Source organism: Capra hircus, chromosome 14 (genome assembly GCF_001704415.2).
Source record: "Capra hircus breed San Clemente chromosome 14, ASM170441v1, whole genome shotgun sequence".
NCBI classification, from domain to species: Eukaryota; Metazoa; Chordata; class Mammalia; order Artiodactyla; family Bovidae; genus Capra; species Capra hircus.
Window position 1 is genome coordinate 20,889,394 of NC_030821.1, and position 22,355 is coordinate 20,911,748.

General features: G+C 46.1%; 1 protein-coding gene across 1 annotated transcript in view; it reads left to right on the forward strand.

Moving 5' to 3' along the window:
* The window catches only part of BAALC (brain and acute leukemia, cytoplasmic), a 90,204-nt gene extending 72,049 nt beyond the window's left edge, over positions 1–18,155 (forward strand). Inside the window, exons 2-3 of the mRNA XM_018058331.1 lie at positions 401–567; positions 16,890–18,155. Coding sequence (XP_017913820.1) covers positions 401–567; positions 16,890–17,000 — 278 coding nt within the window. The 3' untranslated portion in view covers positions 17,001–18,155. The remainder of the gene's footprint in view (positions 1–400; positions 568–16,889) is intronic.

Here is a 22,355-nt window from a genome sequence, read left to right on the forward strand (position 1 = left end):
TGTATGGCAGAATACTTAAGGATGTGGGAAAATGTCAATGATGTATTATTAAGTAATAATTTGAGGTTACAAAATTATTTTAAATTCTCATTTTTTTAAAAACGGGGACTTGTCTGGTGGTTAGGACTACAGGCTTTCAACACACAGGGGTCACAGGTTCGATCCCTGGTCAAGGAAATAAGACTGCACGCGGCATGCCATGTGGTCAAAAAGTATTTTTTTAATTTTTTTTTAAAAAGGAAGAGGAAAAAACCCACACGTCTTCTTATAGAAAAATGTAGCTCTGCATGATGGGATTTCTGGGTGACATTTATTTCTTCATTTCTGCTGTCTTGGGGATTGTTTGCAGCAACTGCCATAGGCAAGACTCTAGTCCCATGCTCTGCTTCCCTCCCCGCAGGTGTGCTGGAAGATGGTGTGACCTCCAACGGCGTGCCCCAATCGACAGCCCCGAGTGGAATATCCAACCCAGAGAAGAAGATGAGCTGTGGGACCCAGTGCCCGAACCCTCAGAGCCTCAGCTCAGGCCCCCTGGCCCAGAAACAGAACAGCCTGCGAACTGCAGAGGTAGGTCATAGCCGCAGAACAGACTGGGGACCGGAGTCAGGGGGGAGAAGGTTGCTTTCGGGTAGAGCCACGCTGAGACTGCATCCACGGAAGCAGCCGTGATGGCTCACCTTGCCAAAGGAAATTCTCCACCCACCCGTGTGAAAATCGTTGCAAAGAAAACAGCACGGCCCCACCTCCCACCCCCTGCCTTGAGGGCTGCTGTGTTTAGTTGAATCAGCGGAAATGGGTCCTTGATATTTGGGCTCTAGAGGAAGTGTGTGTTTGTTTAAATACAGCTTTGTTCAAGGGTCTCTTTGCTGTCACATCTTGATAGTGAGGACTGTACTGGTTGCAGGAACTAGTCCCAGGCCAGGCAGTCGGCCGTCACAGGGCTTGGCAGGGAACGAGACCAGAGCCCAGCGTGTAGGAGGCAAGCCTGGAGTCTTACCTAACCCTCCAGCCAGGCGGGCAGCAGGAGGGTCCCCGGGGCGGGGCTCCTGTTGTAGGATGTGGTGACGGCACCACCCCACACTGTTGCTATTGGAGATGGAGTGGGGCTGCAGAGTCCCTGGACCTGGCTGGCATCCTTTCTGATTCTTTCTTTTCTCTCAGAGCCATTCTTGGGAAGGACTCTTCCTGCTGCTGCTCCTGACTGCTCCTTAGCAGACCAGCACAGGGGTCTGCAGTCTTTCCCCACCTGCCCCAACTCCATTCTTCCCTCTCACTCCCTCACCATCCCCCATAACCCACTTCAAAGTCCACTTCTTACCTGCTCACTCAATACCTGTCTTTCCCGTCTCCTCTGTCAAAATTCACTGCTCCTATCCCTCAGGCCAGTGCCACCTATTGTATGTCTGAAGATCCAACTGGATTATCTAATGATAGAATTCTTGCCCACATCAGTGAGTTGCCTCTCTAAGCTTTGGTCAGAAAACCTGTTGCAAATTTAGCTCCAATACTCCTGGACTAAGTGGCTTTGCAGAAATCACTCAGTCCTCCAGAGTCTCAGGTTTCTTATCCACACAGTGGAAATGATACCAAAATGAGAAAACAGATGGGCCTGCTCTTTGGGAACTGAGAAGTGCAGTGAGGAAGGCAGTAAGGATTCAACAGGGGCTGGTTAGACACCCAGCACCATAACCCCGTGAAAGGAAACACTGATGGTAGTTTTTCAGACACACAGAGGGTCATGGCTGGGGGGTAGATTTGAGGGCAGCGGTGGCCTTCCTGGGGTCCTGTATGGTCTGCTGACCTTCTAGAGGCCCAAGCATCATTGCCATCTCCCAAGGCAGTCTGGGTCCCACAGAGCGATGCCCAGAAGCTCGGTCACTGCTCTAGGGCAGGCCCTGACTTTTGTTCTCCAGCCTGCTCCCCACACCGCACCCTCACCTTTTGAGCCAAGATGTGCACAAAAGGAAGGAAGCAGCTTCACCCGGTGTGAGTGTGCCTTCACTTTAAAATCCATCACTTTAAAATTGTGTCATGCTTTCAGGTCTTCTGGGCTTCTCAGGTGGCTCAGTGGCAAAGAATCCACCTGCCAGTGCAGGAAATGTGGGTTTGATCCCTGGGTCAGGAAGATCCCCTGGAGGAAGAAATGACAACCCACTCCAGTGTTCTTGCCTGGAGAATCCCAAGGACAGAGGAGCCTGGTGGGCTATACTCCATGCGGTCGCAAAGAGTCAGCACGACTGAGCACGCACGCTTTAGGTCTCCTGGCTCATTCATTCCACCCAAGAGCGTGTAAAGTAAGCACCATCCCATTTTATAGACAAGGAAACTGAAATTCGCTTGATAGATGACATGAATAGGTCCTATAAGTGCTAGAGATGGGTGTCAGTAACATTAAGTTGAAACAAGTGACTATAAGAAAAACAGAGCAATTGGATCTTAAAGTCCTTTTTTTGTTGAAGAATAATGTATTAGTCAGCTATTGCCACAATAATGCTGCATGACAAAGCAAATCAACATTCAGTGGCTTAAAACAGGAATCTTTCTCCTCGCAATCAACCACAACTTGAATGGCTAGACCTGACTTCAGGCTCCAGGTCTAGCTTAGTCTGTTCCATGTATATTATTCTGGGAATCAGGCTAAAAGAGCAGCGGCTTTCTGGGGTTTATTATGCCTGTGGGAAACCCAAGAGGGCAAAACCATTTCATGTCATTGCTCCCATCAGACCCTCTGACCTCCTATTGGTCAAAGTAAGTCACATGGACAAACCCAACATCAGCAAGACAAGGAAGTGGAGTCTGTCTGCAGTGGATAGACAGCAAAGGATTAGCAATCTACTACATATACCATACATATAGAAAAATGTTCAAGTCAGTCCTAAGTGTGATGAATTTTAATAAGGTGACACACACATGTAGCCATTATCTGTAAGGAGACACAGAACAGTATCATTACTCCAAATATTCCATGTGCCCCTGACCATAGGGACTTGGATGCGCCAGTCACCATCCACCCCCATAACATAACCAGTCTCTGACATCTAGCATTAGAGATCAGTTTTGTTTATTTCTGACTTTTATAAATGGAATCATATAGTATGTGCTCTTTTGGGTCCAGCTTCTTTTGTTCAGCATTATGCTAGTGGGAATCATCCATGGTATTGTGAGTTGCAAAAATTTCCTCATCTCCGCTGCCATGTATATTCCATTAAATGAATACACTACCATTTAACTCGTACTTGAAGGACATTTGGGTTGTTTCCAGTTTAGGGCTGTTGTGAACAATACAGCTGTTAATGTTCTTTTTTAAAATTAATTTTTATTAGAGCAAAGGTGATTGCAGCCATGAAATTAAAAAAGACGCTTACTCCTCGGAAGGAAAGTTATGACTGTTAGGAACCAAACGACGGTCTCTAGGACCTGAGTCATGTTTACCAGAAAGAGACAGGATATGTGCTCATCCTGCCTGGCCAATCATGTAACGCCAGCTACTCCTGTAACTGAGACAAAGAACTGCCTGTATATAAGCCGCCATACTCCTTTGTTCGGGGCTCTTGTCGGATTCCCTTGTGTGGGATGAGACTTGGGCCCTAGCGCACTAGGAATAAACAAACTCCCTTCTTGCCTTTGCATTACTGTGGTGGACTTGCTCTCTCGGTCGGTTCGGAGATATGGGCTCGGAGCATAACAATGACCAACTTAGAAAGCATATTCAAAAGCAGAGACATTACTTTGCCAACAAAGGTCCATCTAGTCAAGGCTATGGTTTTTCCTGTGGTCATGTATGGATGCAAGAGTTGGATTGTGAGGAAGGCTGAGCGCTGAAGAATTGATGCTTTTGAACTGTAGTGTTGGAGAAGACTCTTGAGAGTCCCTTGGACTGCAAGGAGATCCAACCAGTCCATTCTGAAGGAGCTCAACCCTGGGATTTCTTTGGAAGGAATGATGCTAAAGCTGAAACTCCAGTACTTTGGCCACCTCATGCGAAGAGTTGACTCATTGGAAAAGACTCTGATGCTGGGAGGGATTGGGGGCAGGAGGAGAAGGGGATGACAGAGGATGAGATGGCTGGATGGCATCACTGACTCGATGGACATGAGTCTGAGTGAACTCCGGGAGATGGTGATGAATAGGGAGGCCTGGCGTGCTGCGATTCATGGGGTCACAGAGTCGGGCATGACTGAGCGACTGAACTGAACTGATAGTTGCTTAAAGTATATGTTACATATATACATGTATATTTAGTCTTTTTTGTATTCTTTTTTTCCTTTTTGTCCACATCATGTGGCATGTGTGATCTCAGTTCCCTGACCAGGAATTGAACCTGTGTCCCCTGCACTGGCAGCTGGGAGTTTTAACCACTGGACCACCAGGGAAGTCCCAACTGTTAACATGCTTGTGCCCTTTGGTAGACGTTCCCTTCTCTGGGGTATATACCCAGAAGTAGAATTCCTGGCTCATAGGGTGGGTATATATTTGACTTTAACAGATACTGACACAGTTTTCCAAAGTGGTTGTATCACTTAACATGCTAACTGGCAGCAGATGAGTTCCAGTTAGGGACCATAAGAATGAAAGGCCAGAAAGCTGTGCTTAGTCCCATCTTTCTTAGGTCTTCTACATGCAGCCTGGGGTCTAAGCACTTCGTCATATCACTGATCCTCACAGTGTGGATATTGTTGTCTCCAGTGTACAGATAAGAATGGAGCCTCGGGTGCTTCAGGAAAGCTCTCCCCACTGTATGGTAGTTAAAAGGGGGCCAGGTAGAGCCCACCCCGCCTAGGCTCCAACCGCACTGAAAACTGTGTGGCTGGGAGTGAGGATCACACATCTGAGCAACATGACCAGCACAGCACTCGGGGGGAGATGGCACACACTGATAAGCCCAACACACAGCTTTTGTGTTTTCAGATTCAGCGAACAATGCTGTGTACTAAGTATTTCCAAAATAAGATCAAGGAGCAGATAGCTTCAGTTTTAAGCGTTCAGACAATTGCTGAAGTGCATCATTGGTCTTCCAGTCCTGAGACCTCACCAGCCACAAGTTGTCCTGTCTTCCTCAAGGGCAAAGATTTCTACCAAAGGTGTCAGCTTACAAGACAGGCCCACCTCTGATTGAAGCTTCTGTTAACACAGCTCTCAGCTGCCTCGAATCTGCTTTAAAAAAAAAAAAAAAAAGGATTGGGCTTCCCTGGTGATCTAGTGCTTAAGAATCTGCCTGCCAATGCAAGGGACAGCAGTTCAATCCCTGGTCCTGGAAGATCCCACATGCCAGAGAGCAACTAAAGCTTGTGTGCCACAATGACTGAGCTGCTGTAACTAGAGAAAGCCCGCATGCAGCAACAAAGACCCAGCACAGCCAAAAAAATACACAAATACATAAATCTTTTAAATAAAGAGAAAATTATTTTCTTCCTATTCCATCCAGGGCTTTTGACACACCGTCTCTTCCTGGTGTGTCTCGTACTCCAGGCTAGAGCTTCCTGCGTTTTCTGTGTCTGGCTCAGGCAGTATCCACTGGCCTCTCCCGATCTGCCTTTGGCTCCCGCAAGATCACCTGTTAGTACTTCACAGCGTTCCCTTGGACATCATCGGGCCACCAGCTAAGGGTTCTTGGGCACTTTTTTAAAGCTTCCCTTCTCCGGAAGAACCTGTTCATGAAGCATGCGTCATCATGCCCATGTCTACTCAGTAGTCCCGTTCAGATTGACAGGCCGTGTTTGTGGGTTAAAGGCAATCCTCACCTGGTGTGGAAAATTTCCTTGTCGGGTAGTATAAGAACGTTTTGGATTCATTCATCTGATGCTCACCCACGGAGTGCTGTCTGGGTGCCAGGCACTGTTCTGATGCCAAGGGTCCAGGAGTGGAAGAGGCAGCTGCCGATTTTAATGGCACTGAGCCTGGGGAGGCAGGTAATACAGGGTAAATGAACAAAGCGTTACAGATTCGAAATCGTGTTGCGAAGGAAATGAAAGGTCACTGGTAGGGGATGGTAGTTCAGCTCAGTTCAGTCGCTCAGTCGTGTCCGACTCTTTGCGACCCCATGAATCGCAGCACGCCAGGCCTCCCTGTCCATCACCAACTCCCACAGCTTACTCAAACTCATGTCCATTGAGTTGGTGAGGCCATCCAATCATCTCACCCTCTGTCGTCCCCTTCTCCTCCCTAGCGATCCCCATAGTTCAGATCACTTTCCGAAGGGTGATGGGGCAGCTGATGCCTATGAGCAGCCGCACCTCGCATTCAGAGCCCTGCTCCAATCCACATCCCATCAGACCAACCACATCTTTCAGTTCCCACTGGCCTCTGTCTCATGCCTGGTGTTAATAGGTGATAACTGGCAGAAAGAATGTGACAGAAGTGATGCTTCACGAGTTGGAACTGTCTCGGTGGGGCGCTCTTTCTTTCTCTGTTAAGCCTTGATTTGCTCCAGTCACCTGGGACCTTTTTGATTGAAAAGCAGCTGATAGATCATCGGCTGTCTCCTCCCCACCCCTCCCTAGCCCAGCAGACAACACAAGGGGAGCTCTGTAGCTGCCTGTTCTCCCATGCCAATGAATTGCTCGGGAGCTTGGGGCCGCCTCCAGACATGACTCTCCAACCCGTTTCTCCAGGCTGAGGACTCCTGTTTTCCTCCTCCAGAGCTGTCTCCTCAACTATTCAGCTAAGGTAGAGAAGTAAATATGGATGTAGCTCTGGGCACACGAAACTGTGGTCTGTGGCCGGCCTCCCAGTGGAGCCTTCACATCCTCAGAAGCTTCATCTTTTTGGGTTTGCTTTATTATTCTCGTTAGAGTAGCCAGACCTTGCCAAACAAATTAGCCGATGCCTGGACTGGTTCTTGGCTGAGTAGCCTCTCCCTTCTTTGCTCCCAGCCCCCTCCTCTCTCCAGTGTCTAATTGTCAGCAAGGCTTGGCACGGTCCAGGAAAGGTAGGTGGAGCCTCAGAGATGTGGATGTGGATGTGACCTGAAGGCAGGGGCGTAATCCCAAAAGGAGGATGAAACCAACCCAGAATTTCTCCTGGTGGCGGTAATATAAGATCCATGAGTTTGGAAAGGAAATGTGAGTTTCTCTTGGAGAAACAAAAACATGACCTTAAAAGGAGAGAGAGAGAAAAAAAAGGCACATTTAGGACAACAGGAAAGGAAGACTGGGTAGAAGAGGCCTCCTTTGATGCATGTTCTAGTTTGAGCCTGGGAAAAGGAAGCAAAGAAGCAGTTTAGGGATGGGGTGTGTGTGTGGTGATTTCCACAATTGCATGTATATATTAGCTGCTACCTTATGTAGATGAAGAATTGCAAGACTCGCTGTTCACCTAAGGGTCTGCAGAAAAACCAGTTTGATGAGAAGACTCAGGGCAGAGATGGAGAAGGAAACGGCACCCCACTCCAGTATTCTTGCCTAGAGAATCCTGTGGACAGAGGAGCCTGGTGGGCTGCTGTCCATAGGGTTGCACAGAGTCAGACACGACTGAAGCGACTTAGCAGGCACGCATGCATTGGAGAAGGAAATGGCAGCCCACTCCATATTCTTGCCTGGAGAATCCCAGGGATGGAGGAGCCTGGTGGGCTGCCCTCTGTGGGGTTGCGCAGAGTCGGACACGACTGAAGCGACTTAGCGGCAGCAGCAGCAGCAGCAGGGCAGAGACCTTCTTATTCTCTTTTGTATTCTTCCATTGTCCCTTGAGCCTGCTTCAGGAGTGTGCATCTAGCATGTACTCACTGATTGGTTTTTTTATTGATTTTTTAATTGGAGGAAAATCGCTTTACAAACTGTGATGGTTTTTGTCCTACAACAACACAAATCAGCCATAATTACACATATATCACCTCTCTCCGCTCCTCTCACCCCACCCCTCTAGATCATCAGAGTGCCTGGCTGGGTTCCCTGTACTATACAGCAATGTCTCGAGCCTGTTATACATAGTGAAGTAAGTCAGAAAGAGAAAAACAAATGTGGTATATTAACTCACCAATTGTTGATGAATGCGGTCAGCCTGGGACTTCATTAAGACTAGAAAGATTTCCCACGGGTCCACTCCCAACTCACCCAACCCCACCCCCCGTGCCACCATCATATGATTGATGACTGTTCCCTTGGAGCCAGCTGTTTTTCTAAAGCAGGTTGTACTGCCCTCCTAGCATTTGATCTATCTGAGGTTTAAGTTGAAAAGCAACAACTCCTTTTGGCACCAGATACCTGATAAATAAAAACCCCTAGACTTGGTTAGCCTGAACTAGCACAAGTGGCTGTGTTCTGTGTAGGATTTGCTTTAGGTTTGGGGAGCTCTTGAGAATTTTACCCAAGGCATGGTCTGACCCCTGCCTTTGGAGGCTAGTATCCTGGGCCTTGGTGGAGTTGCTGAGATCAAATGTTTCCTGAACAACCTCATGTTAATGCCACCCTGGAGAAGGAAATGGCAACCTACTCCAGTATTCTTGCCTGGAGAACTCCACGGACACAGGAGCCTGGCAGGCTACCGTCCATGGGGTTGCAGAGAGTAGGACACTAATGAGCAGCTAACATAACATATTGAGAGTTTTGCCCGAGGCATGGCCTGACTCCTGCCTTTGGAGGCTAGTATCCTGGCTCTCGGCGGAGTTGCTGCCATCAAATGTTTCCTGAACAACCTCACATTAATGCCAAATAAATTCCTGGAATTGGGGGAACAGCTAGAAGTCTGTTATTGTGTGTCTCCTTTTAATGGGGCGTGATGGAAAAGAAGAAAAATGTCTTGAGTTGTAGCTGTCAAGGCTCAAGCTTTCATCTTTTGGGAAGGCGGAGAGGAAGAAACAACATTTCCGTGTCTACGGTGAACCAGACACCCTGTGTATATACATGGCATTATCTTTCCCCCTCACAGTGTAAGTGGTCAGCAGCATCATTCATTCCCCGGCTGGGAAACAGGCTTGGAAAGGTAAGGCCACCGCGGCACAGGGAGTAGTGTCTGGCTGTGCTGGAGTTCAAATCCAGGTCTGTCTGCCTCCAAACCCTACGATCTTTGTCCCATTTCCTGAAGCAAAGTGGTGGAGAGTTTAGTGTGCATGCTGGCGATTGTAGGAATCTACATGTGAGACCCAAAGCCCACATCCACCCTCCTACCATCTTTAGTTCAACTCACCACCCCTGTTGACATTGTGAAAGAAAATGAAAGTGAGTCATTCAGTTGTGTCCAACTTTTTGTGACCCCCATGGACTGTAGCCTGCCAAGTTCCTCTGTCCATGGATTTCTCCAGGCAAGAATACTGGAGTACATAGCCATTCCCTTCTCCAGGGGATCTTCCCAACCCAGGGATCAAACCCAGGTCTTCCTGCATTATAGACAGATTCTTTACCTGTTGACGCTGACTTTGGGCAAATTGCTTTAGCCTGAGTGACTTCAGCTGCCTCCTCAGAAAAAGAGTACACAGCTGCATTCCTGGCCACTTTTCAGGGATGGTCCAAGGAACAATTAATAATGAGCATGATTGAAATCCTGTAGGAAAGTTCTAGAATGTTTAGGCAGGGCAATGCAAACAGGTTCTCCTCCCAGGGATTTTTTTTCTCTTTCTTTCTGAAGATGTATCTTTACACTTAAGTCCTTCATCAGATTGTCAGGTGTCTGTTATGTATTAGGCAGTAAATTAGATGCTGGGAATACCAGACTGGGTCCCTACCCCCTTGAAGTTTTAATCTAACAAAGATGTAAAAATAAGCATGTAAACAAGCAGATAAATAGATAACCCAATCTCTGGTTAAAGGCCAAGAAGAAAGTACAGAGTACCAGGAGAGGAAATGAGACAGCCCCATACTGTGTCCATTTAGAAAATCCCTTCAACACTCCCTAAGAAATGATTAGCTGTGATCACCTCTGGGGAAAGCACTGTGTGGCCCCAGTATGGGAGCAAGTGTTGCTCATCACTGTACCCTTCCCTACTCTGTGAATTTCTTTTTATCATAATTACATATCATTTTTATAATTTATAAAAAATACTAGTTACATAGAACATTGGTGTCTGATAAATCATGATCTCATGGACTTCCAGGTGGTCCAATGGTTAAGAATCTGCCTGCCATTGCAGGGGACGCTGGGTTAGATCCCTGGTTGGGGAACTAAGATCCCACAGGCCGCATAGCAACTAAATCTGTGCTCTGCAACTAGGGAAGCCAGTGCAATGAGAAGCCTGTGCACTGCAGCAAAAGCAGGCCCTGCTCACTGCAACTAGAGAAGCTCATGCACAGCAGTGAAGACCCAGCGCAGTCATCAATAAATAAATACATTTTCAAAAATCCTTTGATCTCAAGAAGCCTTGTTTTTCTTCATTGTCTACAAGGACCTGCAAAAAGGTCAGCACAGCCCTGTTAGATATATTTGTGGAGTCAAAATAAAGCAAAGAACATCACCATTTCCATTTGGGAGAAAAGTGAGAAAAGGCTGAGGAGATGTAGCTGCCCTCTTGAGTTCAGGTCTCCTTTTGCGGGAATGAGCTGGCTCATTGACTTTTAAAACCTCGAAAGAAGCACATCCATCTGCCAGGAAGTTATCACAGTCAGTCTGGTTACCCTTGAGAAATGGCAGCCAGTAAGTTACTATTAATTAAAAAGGCAGTATCGAGAGGACTAAAATCTATGGTTCTAAACCTGCAGAAATTAAAACGAGGCGAGGGGAAAATAGAAAAGCTGTAAAACTGGGCGAGAAACAAGAGTGTGGCCATTAACAAAAGCCAACGGTGATAAAACTCGCAAGACAAAAATTTTAAAAGTGGAAGGATTGAATTAACAGACAGCCACAAAAGGAAAAGGTGCCAAACAGGCTTCTCTCAGCATTGAGTTAAGGACCATAAGATTTTCTTTTTTAAGCCAATAATTGCAATAGGGACACATTTTGCTTTCCTGTCATTGAATAAACAGAGTTGGCTGTTGAATTAAAAGGCTCAGATGGCTAAAAACCACATCAGAGGGGGAAATATCTGTGTCATACAAAATGCCATGGTCCCAAAAGCACAAGTGGTGTAATTATTCTGTGTATCTATATAGCTCTTCTCAAAAGAGGGCAAAACAGCTTACTTCTTGGAACTTCTAGACAAATTCTCTGGCCTTGTGGTTCTCTTTCTCATTCATCTTCTTTGTCCCTCTTATTTGGGCTTCAAATCTGAGGTTTCCAAGTTGTAACTACATTTTAGCAACTGCCAACCTCCTAGATAATTGTGCCATTATAAAAAGGGTGGTTGCCTCTCTGAGGTCTCAGACTCGGAAGTTTCTCTTTCCTGTTTTAAGTCAATGCACTGTTGTTCTAATTGTTTCATTTGTCATATTAAATATACTGTAATTATTTGAAAGTGGATTTGTTTATGGCTTGGAATCGTCTGTGCCCGTTATTAGAATACAGAACTCCAGTTTGTTCTTTATTCAAAGACAGATCCTGTAGAGTTATTATTATTGTTGGTATTTAGAAGTAGCCCCATCAATAGGGTTCTGGCCTGGAGAATTCCATGGACCGTATAGTCATGGGGTTGCAAAGAGCTGGACACGACTGAGCGACTTTCACTTTCACCAATAGTGATGGTTTCAGTAGAACAAGAAAGATTCCCAGAATGTGGGATTTTATTTGAAGACAGTCTTGGGCAAGCCAGGAGAAGTTGATCACCCTATTAATGTTAAGTCCGTCTAGTCAAGGCTATGGTTTTTCCAGTAGTTGTATATGGATGTGAGAGTTGGACTATAAAGAAAGCTGAGCACCGAAGAATTGATGCTTTTGAACTGTAGTGTTGGAGAAGACTCTTGAGAGTCCCTTGGACTGCAAGGAGATCCAACCAGTCCATTCTGAAGGAGATCAGCCCTGGGATTTCTTTGGAAGGAATGATGCTAAAGCTGAAACTCCAGTACTTTGGCCACCTCATGTGAAGAGTTGACTCATTGGAAAAGACTCTGATGCTGGGAGGGATTGGGGGCAGGAGGAGAAGGGGATGACCGAGGATGAGATGGCTGGATGGCAACACTGACTCAATGGACATGAGTTTGAGTGAACTCTGGGAGTTGGTGATGGACAGGGAGGCCTGGCATGCTGCGATTCATGGGGTTGCAGAGTCGGACACGACTGAGCGACTGAACTGAACTGACATGCTTAATTCTTTCCGAAACCCTCCTTACAAAAACCACTAAGAAACAAGCATTATTCCCTCTTTCAGATAAGGGAGCTGAGTTTCAGAGGTTAAAGCAATGTCTTGTACAGCTTGTTGCTTAGTTGCTAAGCTGTGTCCAATTCTTTTGCGACCCTGTGGACTGCAGCCCGCTCTTAGGCTAACTAATGGCAAAGCCTCATGCCAAGTCTATCTGGCCCCCAAAGCTTGTCCTTTGAACGTCTTCATTGTCTGGCTTTTTATTCACAGATTTAAGAAATTGCCCCATGGACTTCCCTGGTTGTCCAGAGGCTGGGACTCAGGGCTCCCAACTCAGGGGGCGGGTTCGATCCCTAGTCAGGGAATTGGATCCCACCTGCCTCAACTGCTGCCATTAAAGATTTCATACGCCACCACAAAGATAGAAGACTCAGCACAACCAAATAAATTTTTTTTTAGTTGCTCCAGTGTACTTGAGATGCAAACTGTACATATTCTGCGGCTTTTCTGGGAATGACTGCTTTGTAGCCTTTAACTCTTAAACAGGCTGAAAAACTAACGCTCATCCAACTATTAAATGTTTACTTCGATTTTTTTAAACTTATGAAGGCAGATTGAACCACGGAGCAAGAGCACTTTCTGTGTAGAATTTTTAATAACTTTGTGAAACCTTGCCAATAACTCTAAAGAAAAGCAGTTCTACAGTTCAGAAAGTTTACATTTCCATTCTGGAAAGCTCTCTTACTGCCTACTGGTTTGATGGGAATGCCGCCCTCCACTTGGCTCATTTCAAATAAGGCCTCTGTGTCTCTCCTCCGTGCTGCAGCCCTCTAAGCTTTTATGCAATAACACCCAAAATTGAAATCAGATGGAATCAACCTCATAATCACTGCCGTTATATTTTGGAAACAAAAATGGTTGTGGACTCTATGGGTTTTCTGCTTTTAGGAAAAAAACCCATAAAAGTCACTGCTAGGCCCTAGTGCCAGGTAAGGCGTGGAGGATCTAAGTGAAAAGTGAAAGCGTCAGTCGAGTCTGACTCTTTGCAACCCCATGGGCTGTAGCCCACCAGGCTCCTCTGTCCATGGAATTCTCCAGGCAAGCATACTAGAGTGGGTAGCCATTCCCCTCTCCAGGGGATCTTCCAGACCCAGGTTTGATCCCTGGGTCTGGAAGATCAAACCTGGGTCTCCTGCATTGCAGGCAAATTCTTTACCATTTGAGCCACCAGGGAAGCCCCAAGTGCAAGACTAAATTCTTAGACAGTATTGACTACTGATAGTTAAAGAAAGGGTACATTCTCAGATATGTGTTTATGCATTCATTCACCCATTTATTCAACCAAAGTTAAATTGAAGGCTTAGGGCTTCCCTGGTGGCTCAGAGGTTAAAGCGTCTGCCTGCAATGCAGGAGACCTGGGTTCGATCCCTGGGTCGGAAAGATCCCCTGGAGAAGGAAATAGCAACCCACTCCAGTATTCTTGCCTGCAGAATCCCATGGATGGAGGAGCCTGGTGGCCTACAGTCCACAGGGTCGCAAAGAGTCAGACACGACTGAGCGACTTCACTTTTCTGTCTCAGACTATGCTAGGTGCTGGGAACTTGATGAGGAAAACAATGAAATCCTATCTCATGAAATCAGTGAATAAGGCTAAAGTTGCATATAGTCAAAATGATCGATAAACATCCCCCAAATTACCCATGAAGTATTATCTTAGGTCAGGTTCCCTGGAAGCACCCAGAAGCAGAGCTTGGCATGAGGATTCTTGTGCAAGTAAGTGAGTAAAAGCATAGTCTTAGGTGAAACCCTTAAGGTGGTGGGATGCAGGGTGGGGCAGAGGACCAAGTTCTGCAAATACTGAGCTCAGCTGAACAGTTGTAGCTGCAGCCTCAGCCTGATCCCACAGGGAGCTCCAGAGCATGAATGGCATCATGGATTTATACCCCCTTGAGGCAAAAGGACCAGTCTTTATATTCCCCATGATCAGGCATTAGCTTTGGGCTATCTCTAGAAATTCAGGTATAACCTGTTTGGTATTTCTGGGTGAGATGGCTCCAATCAGATGAAGGCAATTCTCAAAAGAAGGGTGCAGCTCTGCTTGATTAGCAGCCAGAACTCAAAACAGTTGAGGGATGGAGGCACCAGCCAAGTAGAGAGCATCTAAGAGCAGCATCGCCAGCAGCCACTACACAGGATTTATGCGACCTGTTCAGTTCAGTTCAGTTCAGTCACTCAGTTGTGTCCGACCCTTTGCAACCCCATGGACTGCAACACACCAGGTCTCCCTGTCCATCACCAACTCCCAGAGTTCACTCAAACTCATGTCCATCGAGTTGGTGATGCCATCCAGCCATCTCATCCTCTGTCATCCCCTTCTCCTCCCGCCTTCAATCTTTCCCAGCATCAGGGTCTTTTCAAATGAGTCAGTTCTTCATATCAGGTGGCCAAAGTATTGGAGTTTCAGCTTCAACATCAGTCCTTCCAGTGAACATTCAGGACTGATTTCCTTTAGGATGGACTAGTTGGATCTCCTGGCAGTCCAAGGGACTCTCAAGAGTCTTCTCCAACACCACAGTTCAAAAGCATCAACTCTTCAGTGCTCAGCTTTCTTTATAGTCCAACTCTCACATCCATATACAACTACTGGAAAAAGCATAGCCTTGACTAGACGGACCTTTGTTGGGAAAGTAATGTCTGCTTTTTAATATGCTGTCTAGGTTGGTCATAACTTTTCTTCCAAGGAGTAAGCATCTGTTAGAAACCTGCATTTCATCTGTTTAAATACAACAGGGCAGTTATTATCCAGTGAGGCAACAGGCTACCACGTCTTAGGATGCACTACAGATGAAATCATTGGCTTATGTTCAGGGACCATGTTGTATGAAAAAGAGGCTTCTATCAACTCTAGACTCACACCCAGAATGGGGAGATGCTTACGCCGTGAGAGATGCTCCCACACATCTGAGACTTGTTTTCCAGGAAGCCGGCTCTGAGATGTCATCTGGGATGTTCTTTGGGAAGTCAGCACTGTGGGAGAGGGGGCCGGAAGCAGGAGTGGGGCAGAGGAAGTGGAGCCACAGTGAGGCCCTGACCATAGCCTCGGTGACCCCACCCCACGGGGGGCCCTGGAGCTAAATGGCCGGTCAGGGCTGGCCTGCTTTGGGTCGGATAGCTAGGCGTTTATACCCCTGCGGCACCCTCTTGTTGGGCCACCTCGGGGAAGGAGGGCCCAGGGTGAGGGGGCTTTCTGCAGCTGAGACCACCCTGAAGAGACACCCTGAGGCTGTTTGATGGCTGCACTCTCTGCAGCTGGGCAGAGGGCCACCCTGGCGTGGGGGTTGGGAGCACACACATCTCTGTCCAAGATGGCGACGACTCGGGAGGCCCATCTGTTGCTCACTTGACACACGTGATCACTGAGAAGAGGCTCAGAATTACCCTCCCCCACCCCCCCCAACTGGTTAAGGTTGTCTTTTCTTGAGGGGAAATGTGAGGATTGTGCACATATGCTTGAAGAATCTGCAATTTAGTCAGTGCTTTAGTATTTAATATGAATCCTGGACTTATCTCACTGGTGTGTCTTCACTTAGAAGTGGATAATCTACAGATTTAGAGAACAAACGTGTGCAGAGAGGTAAGGAGAGAGGGGGCGATAATAGGGTTTTGGTGGTGGGGCGGGGGGAAACAGTTATTATAGGATTATATGAAATCATGTGTGTAAAACTTTCAAAAATTGTAAGGCACTGTGGAATTTAAAGAATCTTTCATTTAACTAAAAAATTGAAGAAAAAAGAAGTGGACAATTTATCCTATTTTCTACTTATCATACTTATCAGGTCTTTTTTTTTTTTTTTTCTCATTTTGGTTAGTGACAGGCATTGTATCTTATATTCATTATCTTAGTTCAGTCGCTCAGTCGTGTCTGACTCTTTGCGACCCTGTGAATTGCAGCATGCCAGGCCTCTCTGTCCATCACCAACTCCCAGAGTTCACTTAAACTCACGTCCATCGAGTCAGTGATGCCATCCAGCCATCTCATCCTCTGTCGTCCCCTTCTCCTCCTGTCCCTAAACCCTCCCAGCATCAGAGTCTTTTCCAATGAGTCAACTCTTCGCATGAGGTGGCCAAAGAATTGGAGTTTCAGCTTTAGTATCATTCCTTCCAAAGAACACCCAAGACTGATCTCCTTTAGAATGGACTGGTTGGATCTCCTTGCAGTCCAAGGGACTCTCAAGAGTCTTCTCCAACACCACAGTTCAAAAGCATCAATTCTTCGGCACTCAGCTTTATCTTAGTTAGTGCTTATAATAACCGTATGAGTTAGGTACTATTATCTTCCATCTTACAGATGAGGAAACTCATCTAAGGGTTAGAGAGGTTAGAAAAAAACTTGCCTACAGTGAAATTATAAAGTCAGTGTTCAAACCAAAGTCTGTCTGACTCCAAAGCTCAAACCCTTAGCTATTCTACCAAAGCCAACCGTGAAATCCTTCACATTGCCCTTTGATGGACCTTTGCTAATTGATTCATTCATTCCTTCAACACTGCTTTACCAAGCATCTCTTATGCCAAGCTCTGCGCTAGGTTGCTAAAAGAGATTCAACAGAACAGCCTATGAAAAGGAGTGTTCGTGCATGTGTCCTTATGAGTTATTCTTCCTGCCTCTGTGTGTGTGTGTGTGTGTGTGTGTGTGTGTGTGTGTGTGTGTGACAACTTCAAGAGATTAATGCCAATATGAGGACCTTTGGATATTTCCTAGTAACTCAATTCACTGCATTAAACTTTTTAACAGGCTAAAAGGGACACTAAGCGGATGTCTGCGAAAGAAGTCACCATTAATGTCGCAGACAGCATCCGACAGGTGGACAGAAGTCGAAGAATCACAAAGAACTGCATCGACTAGCAGAGTGTTCCGCCAGCTGAAGGGCAGAGGGACTTCCTTGGTGCCCTTCACATCCTGGATACCGTCAAGGAAGTTTGACAAAGAGGTTGCCCTTGCTGCATGGGAGCACGGCCAAGGGCTTTGGGATGCTGTCTTCACCTGTTGAGACATTCTCAGCCTCCTGTATGTCACATAAATGCACTGGCACAGTATTCCCTTAGGATAATAAACCACAAATGTGTGTTCAGTTTGCCTCTGGTAACTCCTGCAGTGTGGTCTGATAGAAAAATGGTGAGCAAAAGCCACGGGCCAATTTAGGAAACAAAAGTGGGAGGCGTGGGTTTCCAGCTGAGTCATGGGCAGTTCTGTGCTCTCCTGTTTCAGGCCAGCTTATTCCTTCATTCTTCCTTTATTTTAAAATACTACTATCACAAAGCTTACCTAAAAGCTGGCTTTCACCCAATTTTCTTGAATGAGGAATCAAGAAACAGGAAAACTGTTACTCTTGTTTCCTTAGCTCAGTATGAGACAGATTCAGATCCAATTTTATACGAACTAACCCCACCAATAACCAGTGTGTCCCAAGGAGGCCTCGGTGATACAGTCACACTCATTTCTCTCTCACCTGTCTTCAGCAGCCCCCCAGGCCGGGGTCCACAACAGCCTCTGAACAACAATATTACAATTTTGGTCACTTCAAATGCCCTCAGGGCTCTGCAGATGTTGCATTTTTTCAGCTTCCCACTTTGCTTGTTTTCTTGAGTATTTTTTCCCTCCAGTAAGACCTTTGGCCCAATCAAAGACTAGGCTCACAAGAGGGAGAAAATCTGGAACATGTTGGCTTCCCTTAGGCCTCTCTGCATAGCTCAGGACTGTGTCATTTGGTATCTGCAAAGAAATCCCTTAAGGAAGTTAGTACCTGGTTGGTGTGAAGTCACATGGACTTTAGATCAACATGCACTCTGTTAGAAGTCAAGTAGCTGAGGGGGTAAATAAAACAATTTTTTTTGATAGGAATAAAATTTTCTAGCATTTCTTTAAACATGTTAAGTGGACATATTTTCCTCCAAAGTAATGTAGCCTGATTTTTAAAGGACTGTCAACAGGCCTGGGGTTGGGAAAGGCAGGACTAAAGTTGTACTGAATGATACCAATAAACTCCATGTTTAGCAGAAATGCACAGTCTGATGGTGTATGTTTATCTAACATAGTCCAGAGAATTGACACGAGCTGGCTAAAAATTCAGATCCTTGGCCTTGTTACCTCCCAGCTATGTTATTCCTCAAACACAAGCGGGCAGTGTCCTTCCTTCCTTCAGTGGACTGTATATTCATTCATTAAACATTAAATGACAACCTTGTGTAAGGCAGATGCTGAGAGATTTAGAGTCTGGCCAGTCACTGCTGTGGGCTTCCCAGGTGGCACTAGTGGTAAAGAACCTGCTTGCCAATGCAGAGATGAAGAGATGTGGGTTCAATCCCGGGGTGGGGAAGATCCCCTGGAGAAGAAAATGGCAACCCACTCCAGTATTCTCTCCTGGAGAATCCCACGGACAAAGGAGCCTGGTAGGCTGTGGTCCATAGGGTCACAAAGAGCCAGACACGACTGAAGTGACTTAGCACGCATACATGCACAGTCACGGTTGTATATCCTGAATCTGATGGTAAAATAACTAGGAGGCTTGTTTACATTGAGATATATGTGGTGTGAATTGCTCTGCAGTGTAACCTCATTTTTATGGTCGTTAGGTTTCTCTCTCAAACTACAGATCTGGGCTTCCTTCTGGTCACTCTACAAGACTCCATCATACACAAAACTACAGTTTTACCAAGTCTTTATCATTGTGTGATTCTTTGAGAAAGGGCTTTTAGGGAACTTTAGGTTCCAAAACTTTTACAAATAATAATAAAGCAAAACCTGTGACTCTGGCGTCCCCTCTGGTATTACTCAGCAGGAGCCACCCACTGCCAAAGCTTGGTGCTCATTGAGGCAGCAAGTTCAAGGGCTCGTGCACCGTGCTTCTGTGCAAGGTGTCCCTGCACCAGTCACCCTGCCAGTTGCCAGCTGAGCCCCCTTCCTCTTCACAACCTTGTTTTTGCATCACTTAACTACTGTAGGTTGTTTGGAATTTATTAACTTGAGAGGGTGTCTCTGGTTTATCTAGAAACAGTTTCCACTTCTGGAGGAGAGGGGAATAAAGGGCATTATATGATCTTTCCTGCTCCAGAACAATCTGGACGGGTCATGGTGGAGGGGTCTGACAGAATGTGGTCCACTGGAGAAGGGAATGGCAAACCACTCAGTATTCTTGCCTTGAGAACCCCTTGAACAGTATGAAAAGGCAAATTTGTGTACACAGCTGCTTAGATATCTTGTTTCTTTTAAACAAAGGGCTCTGGGCTTCCCTGGTGGCTCAGTGGTAAAGAATCCGCCTGCCAGTGCAGGAGACCCTGATCCGGGAAGATCCCACGTGCCTCGGAGCAACCAAGCCTGGGACCACAAATACTGAGCCCACGTGCCACAACCACTGAAATCGGAACGCTCTAGAGCTCGTGCTGTGCAACAGGAAAAGCCGCTGCAATGAGAAGCCCTTGCACCACAACCAGAGAGTGGCCCCTGCTTTCTGCAACTAGAGAAAGCCCCCACGCAGCACGGAAGAGCCAGCCCAGCCAAATAAATAAATTACTTTTAAAAATAAATAAACAATGGCCTTTTACATAAGTGATATCCGAAATGTATCACTTTGAGTCCTCCCCAAATCCCCATGAAGCAGGTAAGGGGAACACTGTTCCCATTTACAGTTTAAAAAGTATTTATGGTCTATTCAGCCAGTACGTGGCAGAACAAGGATTCAAGTGAGGAAGTTTGCCTGCAGATCCAGTGGTTTTCCTACCACGATCACAGGAGGGCTTGCCCAGTCGGAAGGTCTAGCATGGCCAGGAGATGGACTTGGAAAGACTTAGATGGACTTTGCAGGTCATTACTCCCAGCCAAACCTAATTCTAAAGAATATACTAACTTTCCATCTTTGAAAACTTGGAAAATCTTTCATCCCTGGGTCCTTATTGTCACTTACATACAGGCAGCTGGAGTTGATAAGGTTATGTTAGCTGAAGTTGGGAGCCTCAAGCTTGTCAGGATCCCCACCACTCACTGTGGTCAACACATTGCAGCCTCCCCATTTGTTACCTGCCAAGCCAGGCTTCAGCAATATGTGAACCGTGAACTTCCAGATGTTCAACCTGGTTTTAGAAAAGGCAGAGGAACCAGAGATCAAATTGCCAACATCCGCTGGATCATGGAAAAAGCAAGAGAGTTCCAGAAAAACATCTATTTCTGCTTTATTGACTATGTCAAAGCCTTTGATTGTGTGGCTCACAATAAACTGTGGAAAATTCTGAGAGAGATGGGAATACCAGACCACCTGACCTGCCTCTTGAGAAATCTGTATGCAGGCCAGGAAGCAACAGTTAGAACTGGACATGGAACAACAGACTGGTTCCAAATAGGAAAAGGAGTACGTCAAGGCTATATATTGTCACCCTGCTTATTTAACTTATATGCAGAGTACATCATGAGAAACACTGGACTGGAAGAAACACAAGCTGGAATCAAGATTGCCGGGAGAAATATCAAGGACCTCAGATATGCAGATGACACCACCCTTATGGCAGAAAGTGAAGAGGAACTAAAAAGCCTCTTGATGAAAGTGAAAGAGGAGAGTGAAAAAGTTGGCTTAAAGCTCAACATTCAGAAAACAAAGATCATGGCATCTGGTCCCATCACTTCATGGGAAATAGATGGGGAAACAGTAGAAACAGTGTCAGACTTTATTTTTTGGGACTCCAAAATCACTGCAGATGGTGACTGCAGCCATGAAATTAAAAGATGCTTACTCCTTGGTAGGAAAGTTATGACCAACCTAGATAGCATATTAAAAAGCAGAGACATTACTTTGCCGACTGAGGTCCGTCTAGTCAAGGCTATGGTTTTTCCTGTAGTCATGTATGGATGCAAGAGTTGGGAATGTGAAGAAGGCTGAACGCCGAAGAATTGATGCTTTTGAACTGCAGTGTTGGAGAAGACTCTTGAGAGTCCCTTGGACTGCAGGGAGATCCAACCAGTCCATTCTAAAGGAGATCAGCCCTGGGATTTCTTTGGAAGGAATGATGCTAAAGCTGAAACTCCAGTACTTTGGCCACCTCATGCGAAGAGTTGACTCATTGGAGAAGACTTTGATGCTGGGAGGGATTGGGGGCAGGAGGAGAAGGGGATGACCGAGGATGAGATGGCTGGATGGCATCACTGACTCGATGGACACGAGTCTAAGTGAACTCCAGGAGTTGGTGATGGACAGGGAGGCCTGGCGTGCTGCGATTCATGGGGTCGCAAAGAGTCAGACACGACTGAGCGACTGAACTGAACTGAACTGAGCTCTGAGACATTTGTGTTTGCGACCCCTGCTCCAAATTGTGTTTCCAGTATATCGTTTTCATGTTCTTTTCAGGAGTCATCAAAGTATACAAGGTCATTTTACTGCATTCCCACCATTCTGGGAAATCAAACTTGGGAAAATCTTCTGAGTAGGCAAACTCCAAACGTGATTTCATTTTTTAAGTTCTGTATTCACCTCCTCTTTCATTTACTCCATAGGAATTTCTCAAGAAGCTTCAGTATGTTCAAAATTGAGATACAGTGAAGAATAAACAGACTTGTCCCATGCCCTCGTGGAGCTGGTGTTTTAATGGAGAAAACTGACAATAATGACATGAAGAAATGATCACAATAACTTAAGATGGTGATGAATGCTGAAAAGAAGACAGGAGTTAACAGGAGAATGGATTGGAAGGAGGCAGAAATGGAAGCAGGGGCCATTTAGGAAGCACTACAGCAGCCCTGGAGAGAGATGCAAGGAGCCGAGGAATGGCTTTGAAGATGGATAGAAGTGAATGGATGCTGAGAACATTTCAGAAATAGAAACATTAAGAGTTGCTCATGGATTGGTTTTAGGGAATGAAGAGAAGGGGGGAAATCGGTGTGATTCCTAAGTTTTGTTTGATCAACAGGGTTTTGGTAAAGTACTATAAGACGAAGTGGAAAAAATTTGTTTGGGTCTCTGAAGGGGCAGGTGGTTCTCTCAGCTGGGTTGTATTTCCCAGTCTCCCTTGCTATGAGTCCCTAAATCATCTCAGCAATTCTGCAAATCCCCAATTTGGGGACAGCCATCCTCTGAAGGAAATGGCACCCACTCCAGTATTCTTGCCTGGAGAATCCCACAGACAAAGGAGCCTGGTGGGCTACAGTCCATGGGGTTGCAAAGAATTGGACACGACTGAGTGACTAACACACACACACACCCCCTCTGGAGAACTTGCC